The 20,568-nt window shown below is 46.8% G+C and overlaps 1 protein-coding gene across 7 annotated transcripts in view; it reads left to right on the top strand.

Moving 5' to 3' along the window:
* LOC117883047 overlaps nucleotides 1–20,314 on the top strand; it is a 31,719-nt gene extending 11,405 nt beyond the window's left edge. For 5 of the 7 annotated variants that reach the window (XR_004647175.1, XR_004647171.1, XR_004647174.1 and 2 more), the window contains 9 exons: nucleotides 298–567; nucleotides 9,023–9,151; nucleotides 10,746–10,847; nucleotides 12,219–12,341; nucleotides 13,479–13,574; nucleotides 14,473–14,565; nucleotides 15,749–16,514; nucleotides 17,596–17,776; nucleotides 19,470–20,314. Coding sequence is in view for 1 of the 7 variants with exons in the window: in XM_034781996.1 (XP_034637887.1) it covers nucleotides 298–567; nucleotides 9,023–9,151; nucleotides 10,746–10,847; nucleotides 12,219–12,341; nucleotides 13,479–13,574; nucleotides 14,473–14,565; nucleotides 15,749–15,804; nucleotides 17,732–17,773 (911 nt within the window). In the remaining 6 variants the exon portion in view is untranslated. The remainder of the gene's footprint in view (nucleotides 1–297; nucleotides 568–9,022; nucleotides 9,152–10,745; nucleotides 10,848–12,218; nucleotides 12,342–13,478; nucleotides 13,575–14,472; nucleotides 14,566–15,748; nucleotides 16,515–17,595; nucleotides 17,777–19,469) is intronic. The other 2 variants (XM_034781996.1, XR_004647172.1) reach the window with 2 other exon arrangements.
* The last annotated feature ends 254 nt before the right edge of the window (nucleotides 20,315–20,568 follow it).

Genomic DNA, 20,568 nt, shown 5'->3' with positions numbered 1-20,568 from the left:
AACCTCCCTCAAGACTCAGTATCTCAGAACTCTTGTACTGAGGATTACCTAGGCTATGAAAGTTTAGACGTGAGCTGATAGTTTGGCTTTTGATGTCTACTGAGCTATTAATCAAGCCTACATCACTGGATGTTAGATGTATTCCTAAAACTTGTGAAATCATCGTCTGTCATATAGATAAGCAGATTTAATTGTTTGATTTAGATGCCTAACTTTAGATACCCGAGTTGGTACATTTCAACCTGGACTTTTAAATGTGTATATAATCTCACTTCCTCCCCCTCCCCCACCCCCCAGAGCCTATGTCCAAAGCTCAGATCCAGATAAATTCTACTGTGGCTGGTTCATCCATTGAATTATCCTGCAAGGTGCTGGTTGGCAAAGTGCAAGCTATTGACTGGAAGAAAGATGGGAAGCCCCTACCCAGGAACAGATGTTACCAGGTCTCTGAAAACTTCAGTCTTTTGTACATACCAGAAGCGCAGAAATCAGATTGTGGATCCTTTTCCTGCAATGCCAGCAATGATATAAGCTGGCAGGAAACCTCAGTGAATTTGACCATTGAAAGTAAGTGTTGTATTAGCATCTTCGACTACAAACACTTGTCATGGCTAGTGCCAAACCTGATGCTTAGCAGTGTCACATGTTACCCTCTTCAGGTTGCAGATTAGATTAAGGATGAAATGGCAATGCTAATCTTGCATATTCTTCTTCCCTTTTCACAGTTCCTAGGATTAATTCTATTAAGCATCCATGCAAATAACACAACCTTAGAAAGTAAAATTGCATAGAGTGATGTTAGAAGATCCTCTTCAGATAACATTACAAGTCTTTTGCTATGTTGTAGCAACACTGCTTATAGAAGGCCTGACTCACTGCTGCAGGATGCCAGTTTTGAAACAGCATGTAACTCCTCTGAAATCAATGAGTTACCCCAGCACAAAACTAGAGCAATGCAATGGTGAATCAGGCCCAGTGAAACATACATGTTGATGCTTCCTGACTTATGCAAGGGCTCATACAGACAGTCCCAGGAAGGATGAAAGTCTGATCCATGTAACTGATTTAATCTTCACACCTATTGTGGAACCCTGTAGTTAGCATCTTTAAAAGCTTCCAACATTTGCATGAGACATCTGACTCGATTTTCTACAATACCTCGTACTGTTTTCCAAAGTGTTACATATATTTAAAACTTATGGTTGAAATTGACAAGTTTGGGTACCCAAAGTGAGGTATCTAGGCTTAGGCCTGGTCTACACTAGGAGTTTATCTTGAATTTAGCAGCATTAAATCGAATTAACCCTGCACCCGTCCACACAACGAAGCCCTTTACTTCAATATAAAGGGCTCTTAATATCGATATCTGTACTCCTCCCCGACGAGGGGAGTAGTGCTGAAATCGGTATTGCCATTTCGGATTAGGGTTAGTGTGGCCGCAATTCGACAGTATTGGCCTCCGGGAGCTATCCCACAGTGCACCATTGTGACCTCTCTGGACAACAATCTGAACTTGGATGCACTGGCCAGGTAGACAGGAAAAGTCCCGCGAACTTTTGAATTACATTTCCTGTTTGCCCAGCGTGCAGAGCACAGGTGACCATGCAGAGCTCATCAGCACAGGTAACCATGCAGTCCGAGAATCGAAAAAGAGCACCAGCATGGACCGTACGGGAAGTACTGGATCTGATTACTATATGGGGAGAGGATTCAGTGCTAGCAGAACTACGTTCCAAAAGACGAAATGCCAAAACATTTGAAAAAATCTCCAAGGGCATGATGGAGAGAGGCCACAATAGGGACTCATTACAGTGCCACAAGAAAGTTAAGGAGCTCAGACAAGCCTATCAAAAAACAAAGGAGGCAAATGGTCGCTCCGGGTCAGAGCCGCAGATATGCCGCTTCTACGCTGAGCTGCATGCAATTCTAGGGGGGGGCCGCCACCACTACCCCACCTCTGACCGTGGATTCCGAGGCGGGGGTAATCTCAGCCATGCCTGAGGATTCTGCGGATGGGGAAAAAGAGGAGGAGGAGGATGACGACGAGCTTGTGGAGAGCACATAGCACTCCATTCTCCCCAACAGCCAGGATCTTTTTCTCAGCCTGACTGAAGCACCCTCCCAACCCCCAGACAATGAGGCCATGGATGGGACCTCCGGTGAGTGTACCTTTTGAAAATATAAAACATGGTTTAAAAGCAAGCGTTTTTTAATGATTAATTTGCCCTGAGGACTTGGGATGCATTCGTGGCCAGAACAGCTACTGGAAAAGTTTGTTAATGTGTCTGGGGATGCAGCGGAAATCCTCCAGGGACATCTCCATGAAGCTCTCCTGGAGGTTCTCCAAAAGCCTTTCCACAAGGTTTCTTGGCAGTGCATCCTTATTCCCTCCTCCATGGTAGGACACTTGACTACGCCATGCTAGTAGCAAGTAATCTGGTATCATTGCATGACAAAGCCTGGCAGCGTATGGTCCCGGTGTTTGCTGGCATTCAAGCAACATCCGTTCTTTATCTCGCTGTGTTATCCTCAGGAGAGTGATATCATTCATGGTAACCTGGTTGAAATACGGGAATTTTAATTAAGGGGACAGAGGTGGCCGTTCCTACTGGACTGTTTGCCTGTGGCTGAAAAGAAATCCTTCCCTGCAGTTAGCCAAGTGCGGGAGGTGGGGGGGGGGGAGCGGGGATCTTCCCTGATACCAGCCACGCGGTGGGGGGAGGGATAAAGCAATCATCCCAGAGAACTGGATGGGGGGGTTAGTTTGGTTTCTGCAGGGATCTTCCCTGATACCAGCCACGTGGGGGGCGGAGGGATAAAGCGATCATCTCAGAGAATTGGATGGGTGGGGGCTTAGTTTGGTTTCTGCTGCTGCACGTTAACAGGAAAACCGCAGCACTCAATGGGCTTTGCTTGGTATGTGGGAAAGGAGGGCGCTGCTTGTAGGAAAGCTGCAGAAGCCGAAAGACAATGGCTTACCATGACCGCATGCAAGCCGAATTCTGTTGCCCGGACCTGCGTCTGTGTTCTCTAACACCAAAGCCACAGGCACTCAATATTAAGATGCAAAATGCGACCTTGTACCAAAATCACGTGTGCTAGGTAAAGTGAATAGAGTTATTCACAGTGAAAGAGTATAAGCATTGTTCTGTAAAATGTATCTTTTTAAATACTTCTCTACCTTTTTTCCCTCCCTCCCGCAGCCTCAAATTTTTCAAGCCTCCCTCCTCCGTCCCGAAGGCTATCTCAGATAAGGCAGGCTGCAACGCTGGGGCTGCTGCGTGATCAAACGGACATGCTCCGGCGTCTGGTGGAGCTTCAGGAACGGCAGCAGGAGCAGAGTGTCGCTGCAGCCACTGTATAACTTCCCTCCCCCATCACCATGTTCCATAGCCTCCTCACCCAGACGTGTAAGAACGCAGGGGGGAGGGGAGGCTCCGTGCACCTTCCCACTCCACCCTAGTGGACAGCCCAACCAAAAGGCTGTCATTACTTTGAACTTTTTTAGTGGCCTTTTCCTTCCCTCCTATCCTTCTCCCAAACCCCACCCAGGCTACCTTGTCAGTTCTCTCCCTCTTTTTATAATCAATTAATAAAGAATGCATGATTTTTAAACGATAGTGACTTTATTTCCTTTGAAAGCAAGCTGGGATCGAAGGGGGAGGGTGGGTTGCTTACAGAGAACGAGTCAATCAAGGGGCTGGGTTTTCATCAAGGAGAAACAAACAGAATGTTCACACGGTAGCCTGGCCAGTCATGAAACTGGTTTTCAAAGCTTCTCTGATGCGCAGCACTTCCTGGTGTGCTCTTCTAATTGCCCTGGTGTCTGGCTGCACATAATCAGCGGCCAGGCGATTTGCCTCAGCCTCCCACCCCGCCATAAAGGTCTCCCCCTTACTCTCACAGAGATTGTGGAGCACACAGCAAGCAGCAATAACAATGGGAATATTGGTTTGGCTGAGGTCTCAGCGAGTCAGTAAAGTGTGCCAGCGACCTTTTAAACGTCCAAATGCACATTCTATCACCATTCTGCACTTGCTCAGCCTGTAGTTGAACAGCTCCTGACTCCTGTCCAGGCTGCCTGTGTATTGCTTCATAAGCCATGGCATTAAGGGGTAGGCTGGGTCCCCAAGGATAACTATAGGCATTTCAACATCCCCAACTGTTATTTTCTGGTCTGGGAAGTAAGTCCCTTGCTGCAGCCATTTAAACAGAGTAGTATTCCTGAAGACGTGAGCGTCATGAACCCTTCCCAGCTATCCCACGTTGATGTTGGTGAAACGTCCCTTGTGATCCACCAGTGCTTGCAGCACCATTGAAAAGTACCCCTTGCAGTTTAAGTACTGGCTGCCCTGGTGCTCCAGTGCCAGGATAGGGATATGGGTTCCATCTATCGCCCCACCACAGTTAGGGAATCCCATTGAAGCAAAGCCATCCGCTATGACCTGCACGTTTCCTAGAGTCACTACCATTGGTAGCAGCAGCTCAGTGATTGCTTTGGCTACTTGCATCAGAGCAGCCCCCACAGTAGATTTGCCCATTCCAAATTGATTCCCGACTGACCGGTAGCTGTCTGGAGTTGCAAGCTTCCACAGGGCTATCGCCATTTGCTTCTCAACTGTGAGGGCTGCTCTCATCTTGGTATTCTGGCGCTTCAGGGCAGGGGAAAGCAAGTCACAAAGTTCCATGAAAGTGCCCTTATGCATGCGAAAGTTTCACAGCCACTGGGAATCGTCCCACACCTGCAACACTATGTGGTCCCACCAGTCTGTGCTTGTTTCCCGGGCCCAGAATCGGCGTTCCACGGCATGAACCTGCCCAATTAACAGCATGATCTCCAAAGCACCGGGGCCCGCGGTTTGATAGAGTTCCATGTCCTCATCACTGTCGTCGCCGCGCTGCCGTAGCCTACTCCTCGTCACCTGGTGTGACGTTATTGATATACTCTGGGACCATATAGATCATTGTTGCAACCAAGGTCCTATAGTGGCACCCAGATCTTGTGTAAAGGGGGTCAAATGGGGTGTCTAAGACAAGGTTATGGTTTACTGGTTATGATTATGCTGTCTATATGTATGAATCAATTCTGTAGTTGAAGTTATGAATATTGGCGCTATACTGTCTGTGTTTCAAACTTGTGCTATGCTGCTGGGTGACATCCCAGACAAACTGGTGCTAGCTCTGCCTAGCCGGCTTGATGGCCCATTAAGGACCATCAGCTATACAATGGACCCATTGAGAGAAGGCAGATACGCCTTGTAATTCAGCAAAGTATGCAGGGACTGGCCCATGTGACTCCAGACTCCATTTTGCTGTAACTTTCCACAGTAAGAACAAAGGTGTTCTTACACCTGGAAAAGACTATATAAGGCTGATGCCTCATCTCCATCTGGTCTTCAATACTGCTTCGTACCTCTGGAGGAACTTTGCTACAAGCTGAAGCTTTGAACAAAGGACTGAGGACCCATCCCAGCGGGGGATGTATTCCAGAGACTTGATTTGAACCTGCAGTTTATTTCATCGCTGCTGCAAGCCTGAACCAAGAACTTTGCCATTACTGTATGTAATTGATTCCATTTAACCAACTCTAACTCTCATCTCTATCTTTTTCCTTTTATGAATAAACCTTTAGATTTTAGATTCTAAAGGATTGGCAACAGCGTGATTTGTGGGTAAGATCCGATTTGTATATTGACCTGGGTCTGGGGCTTGGTCCTTTGGGATCAGGAGAACCTTTTTCTTTTACTGGGGTATTGGTTTTCATAACCATTTGTCCCCATAACGAGTGGCACTGGTGGTTATACTGGGAAACTGGAGTGTCTAAGGAGATTGCTTGTGAGACTTGCGGTTAGCCAGGGGGTGAGACCGAAGTCCTCCTAGTCTGGCTGGTTGGTTTGCCTTAGAGGTGGAAAAAACCCCAGCCTTGGGCTGTAACTGCCCTGTTTGAGCAATTTGTCCTGAGTTGGCACTCTCAGTTGGGTTCCACCAGAACCGCATTGTCACACCTGGTTTTGCAGGTTCTGGTTCAGCATAAACTGCACGATAACGCGCAAAGTGTTTACAATGTTCATGACTGCTGTCTTGAGCTGAGCAGGCTCCATGCTTGGTATGGCGTCTGCACTGTTCACCCAGGAAAAAGGCGTAAAACGGTTCTCTGCCATTGCTTTCCCGGAGGGAGGGGGAGGATGTACCCAGAACCACCCGCGACAATGTTTTTGACCCCATCAGGCATTGGGATCTCAACCCAGAATTCCAATGGGTGGAGGAGACTGTGGGAACTATGGAATAGCTACCCATAGTGCAACGCTCCGGAAATCGACACTAGGCCCGGTACATGGACGCACACCGCCGAATTAATGAGCTTAGTGTGGCCGCATACATTCAACTTTACACAATCTGTTGCCAAAAACCGTTTTCTGTAAAATCGGAATAATCCCGTAGTGTAGACATATCCTTAGATTCACAAAGGGACGAGGTGTTGTAACACTCAGCGTCACAATGCATAGCTTTTAGACCCCTAGTGAAATCACAGAAACAAAACACCGAGACACATACAGAGCCTGCATTAGGCATGTCATCTCCCTATACAATGGATGGGGAGAGATGTGCACTCAATCCAATTCACAACAGCCAGCACGGTAGGAGGGGAGCCACCAAAGCTAGTCACTGGAATATGCTAACAAGAGGAGGCTCCTCTAAGTCTCTCCCCTCTCACAGACATAAGCACCTAAGTCCAGGCTACAGGGAGGCACCAAGCCCTGCTTGTGATTCCCAGCTGGGAACCCCTCTCCTGGACTTATTGGAGCAGGGGGAATGGATCCTGGGTCTGTCACCTCTAACCACCAGGCTCCAGAGTTACAGTCATTCTCTCTCACTCTCTCTGGTCCAGTGACCCTAAATGTCTAATCACAGTGGAACAGTTCCAACAGGAGAGAATGACAGAGCACGCAGAGGTGGGAGAGCCCTGTTCAAATCCTCTTTCTGCTTGAGGGGGGATTGAACAACTGGGCTAAAAGTTACAAGGTGGGTAGCACCATCTCTTCCTCCAGACAGATTTTGAACAGAACCCAATCTGGTAGGCAGCCTCAGAGCACACCTACATGATTTGGCCCCACAGTGAGTTAGGTGGGAAAACACCTAACTTCCCTGGCTCGTGAATCCCACTGGAGTTGCGGTGGAAGACAGGCACTTGGATGACTAGGAAGCAGCACTCGTGCGTGTTCCCAGAGGCAGAAACTTAGGTATCCAGGGTATTTTGACCATGAAAAGGTAGGTGCCAAGTAAATTTAAGTGTCTACAGGGTTCAGGGGGAGTTTTGTGGGCTGTAAGGGAGCCTAAAACTAGGATTTAGGCCCCTAAATCTGGGATTTAGTAAACTAATACCTTTGTGAATCTAGGCCCGAAATCCATATCTAAATACCTAAATCAAGTGATTGATTGTCAGCATGGTGCCAGGTTTGTATAATTTTTGGTGGTGCCCAGAACGGGTCCAAGCAGAGCTGTCCCGTCCATAGGACAGACCAGAGCAACCGTCCCAGGACCCGTGCTTTGGGGGGCCCTGCACTTCGGGAGGACGCAGGGGTTCAGGGTGGCTTGAGGGGTTAGCAGGGAGCCTGGCACTTGCAGCAGCGAGTGACCCAGCCCCAGCCCGCCCCTGCTCTGTCCCCTTCCTGCTCCCATTCCACCCCTTACCACAAGCCCCACCCACCTCTTTCCAGCTTCTGCCCCCTCCACCAAGCAATGGCAGGACCTGGCAAGGTGGAGCAGAGCAGGGAAGGTTGGGGCCGGGTCGCTTGCCAGCACCAGGTTGCTTGCTGGCGCCAGGCCCCCCACCAATCTCCCAGGCTGCCCTGGACTCATAGGGTCCCCCAAAGTATGGTAAGCCCAAACATTGGTGGAGCCGGGCTCATGTTCCTAAATACTGGTAGAGCATGGGTAGCACGGGCCTATATAACTCGCCGCCTACGATTGTCAGTGGGTCTGAGAATCCACTGCTCCCTTGGTTGCCAAGGGAACAGCGGATGCTCCGTATATTTAAAACCCCCACTTTTTATTGCCATAATATGGATTTAGGTGCCTAATTTTAGCAACCCAGGCTTGTAAAGTTGAGCACAGACTATTTGTGGAGTAAGGTCCGACTTAATGAGTAGTAGTGGCAGATTTTGACCCTGACAAAGCTACAGCATCAAAGTGATTTAGAGACACAAGTGACATGGTAATTAAAAAAAAATCTTTTTGGCAAACTGGAAAAGTTTGGAGAAATAAGTAACATGTGGCACTGGTAAGCATCAGGGTTGGCACTTCATCTTAACACTCAGATCATCACAATCAGCATAACAGAACCTTCACTAGTACCAGGCATCTTCTTTCACAGAGGATCCAATTAATTCCGGCTTATTTCTCATTCTGAACACTCAGCAGCCTAAGGCAGGACTTAGGGAATCTTCAGTGGAAATTCTACATTAAGATCTCAACATAGCTACATAGGTTTGAAAGCTTTGCTCCCCCTACCAGCTGTCCAAGTTTAACAATTGCTTTATTAATTATTATTTATTTGTATTACTGTAGTGCCTACGAGCTCTAGTCATAGAACCAGAATGCTGCCCATGGGGCTTACTTTTCATTGTATCTCAAATCCCAGCGAGAAGGTTCATCCCCATTTTAGTCTTTGGGACACTGAACTGAACTGCAGACAAAAAGGAAATTGTACTTATATAACCCACACACCTTTGGGGTGGGGTGTTCTGTCCCATCTAGTGGCACCAAGACCACTTACAGAAAGATTAATGAGCTGCTCTACAGCCTTGGCTAACAACCATATGGCTTTTAGCTCATGCACTAAGCTCCAGAGGTCCCAGGTTCAATTCTGCCTGCTGACAACCAGGGTCTGTCAGTGTTACACTTACACTATCCTTCAAGCAGAAAGAAAGAGCAGGGAAAACAGAACAGCTTTCAGTCCTCCTGAGCCCCTTCTGTTCTCATCTTTCGAGTGATGGTTTGGATTTGTGTGTCCATATTGTAGGTATCATGCCTTCACTAAAGCATGCACTGAAAATTTCTACTGTTGCTCTTGCTATTGCAATAACATTGGCTGCTGGATCTGGATTGGGCTTCATTATCTTGTGCTGTCAATCGGAAAAGAAAAAAATTAGTAAGTATTTCAGCTCATTTCTCTTCACTCTTTGACAGCGTGTAAATTGCAAGTAAACCTAAAATGTGCTTAATTTCTTCCGTGTATGAAAACGTAGGTGACGGAGTAGAGTTGAAAGCAAAAAGGTATGTGGTCTTCTGGCAGTAACTGATGGTACTGTATACGCCTGTACCAGGATACTTCAGTTATCTTCACTATATGTCAGTTTTCATATTCACATCTGATTAGATTTCTCTGAGAAATTCAAAAGCTCCTGGATATCTTCAGTATTCCAAAGCCAACATTTCCCAACCCTGGGCTCCTAACGCTAGGGTGTGAAATCCATGTGGAGGCACCTAAAAGAGTGACCCGATTTTCTTTCATTAGTGCAGAGCAGCCAGCAGCTCCTATTGCTGTCAATAGAACCTGTGTTGCTTTCTTATGATGATGATATGGATCTCCTTGGTAAAGTGCTTTGAGATCTTCTGATGAGGCCTTTATTATTATGGCTGGGTCTACACTACCCGCCTGAATCGGCGGGTAGAAATCGACCTCTCGGGGATCGATTTATCGCGTCCCATCGGGACGCGACAATCGATCCCCGAATCGACGCTCTTACTCCACCAGTGGAGGTGGGAGTAAGCGCCGTCGACGGGAAGCCGCAGAGGTTTTTGCCGTCCCTACAGCGGGGTAAGTCGGCTGCGATACGTCGAATTCAGCTATGCTATTCGCGTAGCTGAATTTGCGTATCTTAAATCGACCCCCCCCTGTAGTGTAGATGTAGCCTATGACTCCCATGCCAGTGCCCCGTCCACCCAACCCTGTTGGTTTAACTTACCTTAAATACTGATCAGCCTTTCCTTTCTCTCCCCTCCTCTCTTTCCCAGCTCATTTTAGTATCAAACTCATCTGGGTTTCTCTTTAGCAGGTGGGCTACTCCACCTCATGCTGGTATGAGGCAACTTTCACCCCAGGCCTCTCAGGCCTCTTAACAAAATACAGAGCTTATTCCTAGTATGGTATGGAGGTCCCCTAAACCTGTCCCAATTCCAGATTTCTTTTTAATTACACGTATACTAGGATATAACTATGTCCTCACTTCTTTACAAAGTGAGAGGCACGGGCACAGCAATATTTTAAGGTCCTTACCCCTTTAATTCTCCTATAACTAACTAATAGATTAGGCAATATAGTAACACAGGCCTAATTAGTTATAGAAGTTCTTTTTCATATTAACTAGCACCACTCTCCTCTTGCGTGTGTGTATACTGAACTATCTCCATTCATCCCTTTGATAAAGGGGATCTCTTCTGAGCTGCAAGGTTTTTCCTTATTTTAGAATCTGATCCAACCTTTTCAGTGCTTTTGTCCAGATGCTAGTTTTGGGGCACCTCCATGGGCCACACATGGATATATGTGCTCTACAAAATGGCATCTTCCATGCAGCATGACCTTGCATGTACAGTGCATGCAAGGTCATGCTGTGTGGAAGATGCCATTTTGCTCTACATGATCATGGATCATGATCTTGGATGGAGGACACCATGTTGTAGAGCAGTACCACTGGTGATGGGGGTGGTGATGTCACTCACTAATGTATCTGTTGCTTTCATAGCGGGAGAGCTGTGGAGATGGCTTATCGTATTCATCCATGGGCTGGTGTGTGTCTCGGCCATCCTGATGTTCACTGCTGCTGTCTTCTGGATATGGGAAGAAGGTAGGCCCACCCTGGTTCTCATACTAAAGGGTATATGTGCAGTGAATGAAGCAGATGGAACAGATTGCAGAAGTGAACGTGCTCTTAGTCAAAGGAGCAGGTTCAGCACTAGACTCAAAAAGCAAAAGCACCTTATTAATTTCATACCTGGAAGATTCAGAGGCAGGATGTCACCCTGTCACTATAGCATGGGTTATATGGACTATAGAATCATAAAATCAGCAAAAGGGGAGAAAAGGCAGGAGGCCACTGTACATATCTGAGATGGGAGATTTGAAATTAAAGCTCCATACAAATTAAAGCTCTAACCAGCACTTACTCCCACAAGATGGCAACCACTTTTTCATCCCCGGGATCCTCCTTTATCTTACTGCAGCCAATGATCCAAACTTTTCCAAGCTGTTTCCCTAAGCTAGATGGGGCTACATGAGGGTATAAATCACAGCACTCATAGGACATGGGAGGGGGCCTAAAATGGAGTCAAAAAGCCACTAGTAAGTAAACCTGTCTTCCTCGCCGGGGTTGAGAGAGGTGCCCCTAGGATAAGTGCCCAGGTCTCCAATTTTATTATAAAACCGGAAGGAAGGAAAAGAAAGAAAGAAAGAAAGAAAGAAAGAAAGAAAATCAGGTCCAGCTCTTCCCATATTGCCGTTCTGGCCTCAAAGCAGGACAGTATCAATATTCTCGTCAGCACTTAAACACACCTTCAAACGTGTGCTTAAATCCCACTGAAGTAATCAGGACTTTAACTTGTATTTAAAGCTAAATATGTGCCTAAGTCCTTTTGTAAACTGGGATCTCACTGACCCCTTCCATACCACCTCACCCGCTTGGGACCCCCATTCCTTAAACCTGCACTGTGGTCATGCCACACAATTAATAACAAGAAACTTTGCTTCTGGCAGTCCCTTATTAGCTTAAACAGATTTTTAAAAATAGATTAATGTTTTTTCCATACTTTTTTTCCCTTGTGGCATCCCTGCAGGGTGGAATTAAGGTTGTTTGGATGCTTTAACTATATGTTTCCACACTCTATCATGTTTGGTTGTTTTTACAACTAGCCTTAAGTAGGAATCTCTTGGGTCTATAAAGCTTTTGAGGATGGGATGTTTATTATTGATACATATTCTCATCCTTAACTCCAGCTTAACATGTTTTGGCTGGCAGTTATTAAACCACAGTGAAACAGAATTAACCAAACAGCCCTTCTGTCGTCTTAACTAAGACCCAATCCTGCTACTTACTCCATCTTGGCAGACCTCCAAAGGGACACCTTGTGGTTGCAGGGGTTTGCCCAGGCAGAGTGATTTGCAGAACCAGAGCCTAATTGTAGGTACAGCAATTCTAGTTTCATTCCCTATTTCTCCACAGGTCTCTCCACAGCCCTTGTATTGTATATGATCTTCCTCACGTGGGTGATCATGGTAACGCTTCTCATAAGTGTGGTCTTGGCAATTTGTCCCCAACACCTTGAGATGTTTAAAAAGAAAACAAGTAAGTAATAGGTTATTTGTATACGTACCTATATATGTGTGACATTTAAGAGAAGATTAGACAAACATCTGTCAGCGATGGCCTATGTACAGTTATTCCTGCCTCAGTGTGGGCAGATGGACAAGAGGATCTCAAGGCCTCTTCCAACCCTACATGTCTATGATTCTCAGAGTGAGTGGTGTAGCTGTAATGTATTGTAGCAATTATCATTGGTTACACGACACATTTCTTGAAATGCTGAGCTTTGTTGGCACAGTTGGTATGAAGCGTGACAACTAGACTCCCCCAGTTAGTGGCCTTAGGCCTGTTTTTTCCAATTCTAACTGTCCTCATAGGAGCTTAACACTATGCCCTACTTGTGGAAGGTAATAGACTTCTACGTGCCCATAAGAGATGCTAGGTACATACGCAGGCCGACTTGCCTCTCCCATGACTGCACTGCTACTTTTAGCACAGTAGCGCAATGAGAGCTAATGCAGGTCTGTCTCCTCAAGCTGGGAATCACACCCCCAGCTCAGAATGTAGACGTATCCTATATGTTGAGGGCAAAGTTTTGGCTGCCCATGTGTGTGGCTAGAGGGAGAAGAATATACAAGGAAAATCCCCCCCCCTTACCCCTCATCTTTCAAGGAGCCAGACACAATACTGACCCAGCAAGAAGCTGTGCAGTTGGCTAGCATGCCTGCAGAATTCCATAGCCAGCAGGACTGTGATGCGGGCAAGGCCCCACACCTCCTGAGCAGCTGCTAGCATTTGGCAGCAGATTAAGTGCACTTTGTACCTTTCCCCCTTGCTGGCTGATACTTAGTAACGTTTGCCCATTCCTGCTTTGCCTTAAAATGTTAAACAAAGAAAACATATGTACAGAGAGCTTAACATCACATAACATGTTACAAAACTCAATAAACTGTTGCAGACCTGTTGACTCCTGTTGCTACTTGCTGCACGGAAGTCTCATGAGCGAGCTGCGACTCACTATGGGTCATCTCAAGAATCAGGTTTCAAAGGCTTTTGCAATTGTACAAGAAGCAGGAATGATCTTACATACAAAGAGAAGAAAAAAAAACAATCTCCATCTATGTTCAATTGTGTCAATCAAATATGGCAGCATTTTATTATTTCTTTTCTCTTTCCAAGTGTACCGTGTCATTCTGGATACTGCAGCTCTTGGGGGAGTGATTCTAGTTATGTTGTTTGCCATCTTCCTTACACAGAACATCCAGCATCTCCAAAGTAAGCCCCCATCTTTCGCGGATTAAAATTTATACTGTGTGTTTTTCTGCAAAGATGCATTTTTTTTTAAAAGGAACTTATTTATATTTGGTGCAAAATAAAGATTTCAAGTTCCCCCCACAGCCCACGGCAGCTGAGAATCTCCATAGCACTAAATACTACAGGGACCTTTGGGCACAGCATGTCCTCCCCATGTCTAGCCCGGTTCCCGGCCAGCCTTCTACACCAGGGCTTACAAAGAGGGTGTGGTGTTCTGTCCCATCTAGTGGCACCAAAACCACTTAGAGAGAGCTAAAGCCAGGTGGCTTTTAGCTCATGCGGTAGAGGCTCATACACTAAGCTCCAGAGGTCCCTGGTTTGATTCCCAATGACTGGGGTCTGTTGGTGTTACATATGCACTACTGCAGGGATCAGCAACCTTTGGCACACGGCTCGCCAGGGTAAGCACCCAGGCGGGCTGGGCCGGTTGGTTTACCTGCCGCATCCGCAGGTTCGGCCGATTGTGGCTCCCACTGGCCGCAGTTTGCCGCTCCAGGCCAATGGGGGCTGCGAGAAGCCGCAGCCAGCACATCCCTTGGCCCGCGCCGCTTCCCACAGCCCCCATTGACCTGGAGCAGTGAACCGCGGCCAGTGGGAGCCGCGATCGGCCAAACCTGTGGACGCGGCAGGTAAACAAACTGGCCCAGCCCCTTCAGGATGCTTACCCTGGTGGGCTGCGTGCCAACGGTTGCCGATCCCTGCACTACTGCATCAGGAGAATTCTTCTCTGCCAGCTGCAGGGCTTTTACAGCACCTGAGCCCCGGCCCTTGTGAAACTCAGAATCCCAGCTGCGGAAATTCCCCCGAGCAAATAAATTAGCGACATGATATTTCATTCCTTTCTTCTTTTGACCTCCAGGAAAAGGCTGCTCACCATTTTTTGACAACACAGCTGCCATCCTTATCACCGCTGCAATTTCTCTCCTTATTCTTCTAGCGCCCTTTGTGTGGTGTAAGTATCAACCCTGCTCATTTCATGCATATTTTAAAACCTTTTAAAAGAAATATCACTGTTACAGCATATTGCACCATCCATTTTAAATATTCCTTATTTCCCGCAGGAGTTATAAAGAAAAAGGATAACTGTATAAAGTAAATAAGAAGGCAAGGGGAAGTAGATAAAATATACAGCCCATCTACCATCATTTAGTGAGAGCTGGGATGGCAAATATCCCTTTAACTTGGAATCTTCTCTGGGGTTAAAATTATAAATATAAAAATTATATAAATTATAAAAAACATACCTCAGGCCTCCCTTAAACTGAGATTCACCCCATGCAGAGAACTAGCACCAGGGTCTATGTGTCACTGATGTCCCACTTATGCCCTTTAGCTCTAACTCCCAGCTATTCCCAGAGCTGGCAGTCCAGGCTTTCTCCTTCCCTCCTCATCGCTCCTTCTGCTTACACCCTCACTCCCCCATGTCTCAGTGCAGCACAGCAGGCAGGGATAGGAGGCCAATACAGCTGCTTTCCAGTCCTAAAGCATCACATTTCACCCCCAGGAAGAGGCCATAGTATGAGGGAGATTGAGCCAGTAATTACAAAGCAATTCTGGGAGAGAAAGAACTGAAGGGAACACTGGATCACTGTGGGAAGAGCCAGCTGATGGGCAATCAAGGCAACAGCGAAGGGGAAAAAAGAGATTGGTGACAATTACATGGTGCGCTGGTGCTGTTGGTTATAATTTCCTTTCGGAGCGATTGACGTTGATCCTGTTGTGATGGGAAGGGTCAGATCCCTTCTAGCAGAAAATGATTTTATTGCCAGAACTGCTGATACGTGTGTGTATGATGATATAAATCCTCTAGCTTCAAAGCATATAGATTTCATTTTATTGGACCAGGGAAATAATAAAAGAGACACAGGCAGGTATGACACCAAAATGCCAAAAACTAATTACTTCAGCCATACGTCTTTACAAAAATGTTTTGCAAATCTTCCTGTTTTCTCTAGTATTGCGGCAAGACGATAGTCTCTTGGAATTTGGATCAGTGAACCACTCTGAAGGGTTCTAGTTTCACTTTCATACCGCAGAGGCTCCAGTGACTTTCTTGATGTAACATCTTTTCCTTCCACTGGGTTTGCTGTTTATATAAAGCACTAAGGCGGGGTTAATCTGTCTATTCTTTCCAGATCACAGGAAGAAAAAAAGCCAAGAAAAGGATCAGCAAGAAAGAGAACCTGTAGAAGTAAGGATGCAGTGCCCCAGAAAACCTTTTCATTGGACTTTGAAAATATTCTCATTGGTTCTCCATAGTACAACAAAAACTGAGAAATCCCCTCAGTTCAGCCAGAACATTTTTGAGCTTCCAGTTCTTCAAAACACTTTACAACTGCTTGTTTAAATATATAGAGATACACACACACAGAGGACTATTGTTTAATATTGCACAGTAAAACACCACATCTCTTTAGGCCAGGAAGGGAAGTATTTCACATGCAGTTGAAAAGCTGAGAATTTCTGGAAGCAAAATGTAATGAAATAAGATGGACTGTAGCCAGGACAGTGGGATCAGCTCTGCTGCTTTTCCAGTGGCACTTGTTATATTTTTCATGACTTGGCAGAGAGGAGTTGTGAATTTTGCATCTGCTCTGGATGACAATGCATCTAGGAACATAATTCCTCCAACGCCATGCTTGGCCATCAGTGCAGTTCTGACATCAAGCTAGATTGTAGAGGTGGCAATACTCGATTTCTTGCACAACCCCCTGCAACTCAGCAATAGCCTCTTTGTCTTGGAAGGAATTGTATCCCATACAGAAACACCAATGCTAGTTCTGGCAGCACCTGTTTTCTTCTTGGAGCTGCTCTCATCACGAGCTCTCGTTCCCTCTGCTGTCTGACGAGGTGTCGTGCCTAAGCTCCTGGAAGATGTCCCTTTGTTGTCCAGGCCTGGAGGTAAGGTGTAAAGAAATCAAAGGTGCAGCACAGGAGAGCAATTAGCACACAAAAATCATATTGCATAATCAGAAAGAGATTAATTTGATTTGCCACCAAACTGTTGCCTTCCTGTGATATTGTTAGTGACAAAATTAAGCTAAAGGATTTTAAAACCATGAATTAAAGGGTATCATATTATTTTTTAATAATATGAACTCAGAAGTAGTTTTATCTTTTAAACTAACACAGCAATATAAATATAATCCAAAGCAAAGAATGAACAAGTCATTGAATTAAGAAATAATGCTTATGGTGTCAGCATTTGTGATTGATTAAATGTCAAAAGGATAGCTGAGGTATTGGATGCATTGCAAGTTCCATTTACCTAGACGTTTATAGCTTGAGATTGCTTCCTGTTGGAGTGGTATTAACTGAATCCTGGCTTGGGCTAAATACATTTCAAACTATTATTATCAAGTCAACAGGTAGCAATCTCAAATTATTACAATATATTATACTGAGGTATACTCTTTCCCCTCAGACTAGAGCTCAGCATGGCTATTATGAATCCTGAAGACACCTGATAACATCAGAATCTTGGCAGTTTTTTAAAAACATGTTTCTATCCCTCATGGTTGTGAAGAAGAGCTTGAAACATGAGCCTAGTGTAACTGATACAGTGAAGCCTGCCTGAGTTTGCAGAGAGCCTATAACAATAGACCTGTGGACTTGTCTAGATGAATAATCAGTTAGTGGCATGGTGGGGCTCCACAGGGACCTGAATTGACTTAATCTGGCGCTGATGCCTTATAGCCCACTCTGCCAGCCCCATCCCCTCCTGCCATTTTCATCTCCTTAGGTTGATCAGGTGGCATAGAACTCGCCATCCCATCTTTTAAAACACCTGAGAATTCTTCTACATCAGAGGAAGCCCCACCTGCCACTTCAGGGCAGCTTTCTGATGCGGGATGCTGCAGGAACACCACAAACTGGTGGAATGGAAGCTATTTATGGTGTCTTTAGTGCATGGATTTCTTTGTGTTCATGTAAAGGCCATAATGTGTATCATGATGACAAATTTTATTTATTCTTATTCTAGCTATGACAGTCCTTGGATGGCCAGAGCTGCAGAACTGACCAGCCAGCAAGCACGGTTAAAGGGACACTTGAGGTGATGGCTAACATAGCTGAACAAATTTCAAACATTTTTACATTTTCATTGCTTTCCTATGTAGATACCGTTAAATGAGGCTCCAGAAGCCAAAAGCCAGGAATGAAAGGTATGTATCCTCCAGGTCAGTGGTTCTCAGGTGGGATCATGAGGCAGTATTAAGAGTATCAGAACTTAGGATACAACATGGTTTCTGCTTAAAACTGAATTTTTAGTCCTCCCTACAAAGATACAATGATCTGCTTGAGATTTGAAATGCTCGTTCAAGACCCAGGGTAGAGTTTATAATACAAATTTGGAGTCTCATAGCCATGTGTTTGTGACATACAGCCACCCTCAAAACAGAACCCATGAAAATAAGGTAATTTTTTATGTGTAAGAGATAAGGATTGATCAGGAGACAAGAGATACCTGGAGGGAAGATGATCTCTTCTCCCCCTGCTTCCCCTCTCTCCCCCGAACACTTTGTTCTAGAAGAAAGTCACTTACAGAACAATGGGGGCTGCGGGAAGCGGCACAGGCTGAGGGATGTGCTGGCCACCACTTCCCGCAGCCCCCATTGACCTGGAATGGTGACCCGCGGCCAGTGGGAGCTGCGATTGGCCGAATCTGCAGATGCTGCAGGTAAACAAACCATCCCAGCTCGCCAGTGGATTTCCCTGATGGGCCGTGTTCCAAAGATTGCTGTAGACTGGTTGGCCGGGGCTCGTTTCCCTACAGTGCGGCGGGGAGCCAGACTGCCTCACTACTTTGATCAGGTGTGTCAGGGAATTAGCTCGGCTGTGCGGTAAACAGTCAGCAGCTCCGGCCCTCTGGCAGGGGCTGAGCAAACAGTTCAATATTAGCAAGCCCAGGCCCTGGGTCAGGGCGGGGCAACAAACAAACAGTCAGAACAGCAAACCCCAGGCTCCTGGCTCTGAGCAGCCGGGGAGAGGGGGAGACTGCCACCCGTGAGGTGGGTGGCAGGGGGATGTAGGCCCACCCACCCCACTGTGTCCCAGCCCAGGGCCCTAGCAGCGGCAGAAAACCCGCTGCTGTGTCAGTGGGGATCTTGACCACAACACAGTGACATTGGCTCTGGCAGTGTTGCAGCCAGACTCGGGTCAGCTGCCCCCGGACTACTTCTTATCTCCCCCTCTAGAGGTACCTGGGTCTGGACGAGGGCCGGCTCTAGCTTTTTTGCTGCCCCAAGCAGCAAAAAAAAGCGCCGTCCCCCCCCGTCCCCCCGCTGCGCCCCGCCCCCACGCCGGCGCCCCCCCCCCCCCCCCCCCCCCCCCCCGAAACCCCCCCCCCCCCGAGCGCCGCGCCGCTGGAGCCCGCCCCTGCCGAGCGCCGCCGGAACCCCCCTCCAGCGCCGCAGGGTTTGCTGGCACCGCCCACTTTGGCGTCCAGAGAGGCTCATCCCCCTCCGGGGCAGCAGGGAGCCTCGCTACAGTTACCGATTCCTGAAGTAGACTATATAAAAGTGGCACCTTATTCAGCAGTTCTGCTTTTTTTTCCTGTAAACTGAGCACATTTGACAGGGAATCACTGAAGTTATGTCTACATTGCAATAAAAAAAACAGTACCCAGTCACAGAGCCCAGCTAAATTGACTTGAGCTTGCAGGGCTACAAATAGCAGTGTAGACATTCAGGGTCTGGGCTCTGAGACCCATCCCTCCCATGAGCCCAAGTCAGCTGAGCTGGCCCAGCTGCAGACATGCTGTGGGACTTTTATTTCAGTGTAGATGTACCTTGAGAGTCAAAGTCACTTTTCAGAGTAGAATCATGCTCTGCTCACCATGCTTAATGTACCCCATAGGCTGGTAATGGATCGCTAGAAGGTACAAGATTTCATGGTTTGAGAATTTGGAAGATGAGATGGGGGGAAAAACCTCCAAACTACCTGTCAGCTTCACTTGGCACTTAGGCCAAATCGGTGTGGAAGACTTACATAGAAGTTTTCTTCAGACTTCTCTCCAAAGATTTTTTTCAGAATAATTCATCTTCATTCATTCTCTACTGAGGTAAATGAAGACTTCATTCCCCATGTTCATTCAGTCCTGATCTTTCTCACACTATTCCTTCAACTGATGTCGATCAAGGTTAGAAATAGATCAGTTTTCCCAAAAAAATCTCATTTTGAGCTAGAAATGGACCTGCAGCTTTGCCTCTCAAGTTTATGGTAAGTATGAGTGAGAGTGGGAAAATGTGTGTGTTGTGTTGGGACAGTTGTTAGTTTGTGCAGGTAATAAATGAAGGGTGTATACTGTGGTGAGGGGCTGTGTGTGTTAGTTGTGTTGATTTGTATGTAGAAAGAGTTGAGATGGGAGATTTGTATTTTGTGCACGTGACAGTTGGGCACACAGGTTGGGCAGCTGGTCCACCTTCAGTGCAGTCTCCCTCATACAACCAATGAAATTGCTGCATGCAAACTAGCTTGTAGAATAAGGGTGGTGATTGGTTGTATTATCCTGATATCACAATGGTCTAGGTCTCTTGGCATGGCACAGACATCCCATACTGTAGCTGTACACTGCACACAGAGCCGGCTTTAGGAAGTGCGGGGCCCGATTCGAACAGTTTTGACGGGGCCCCGGCAAGGATGACTGTAAAAAGAAAAAACACGTAAAAAAACATCTGGGGCTTGTACTCACCGGGCGGCACTCGTAGTCTTCGGCGGTTTGTCCTTCACTCGCTCCGGGTCTTTGGTGGCACTGAAGGACCTGCTGCTGAAGTGTCGCCGAAGACCCGGAGCGCTGCCGGGTGAGTAAAAATTAAAAAGGAGCCTCTAGCCAGGGAAGGGATTCTCGGCCACTTGTCCCCACCCCGGCAGCCCTGCCACTGGGCGCGGGGCCCTCTTAGGCGCGGGGCCCGATTCGGGGGAATTGGTGGAATTGGCCTAAAGCCGGCCCTGACTG

Source organism: Trachemys scripta, chromosome 9 (assembly GCF_013100865.1).
Source record: "Trachemys scripta elegans isolate TJP31775 chromosome 9, CAS_Tse_1.0, whole genome shotgun sequence".
NCBI classification, from domain to species: Eukaryota; Metazoa; Chordata; order Testudines; family Emydidae; genus Trachemys; species Trachemys scripta.
Note: the sequence above shows the minus strand (reverse complement) of the source record. Positions and strands in the feature narration are given on the sequence as shown.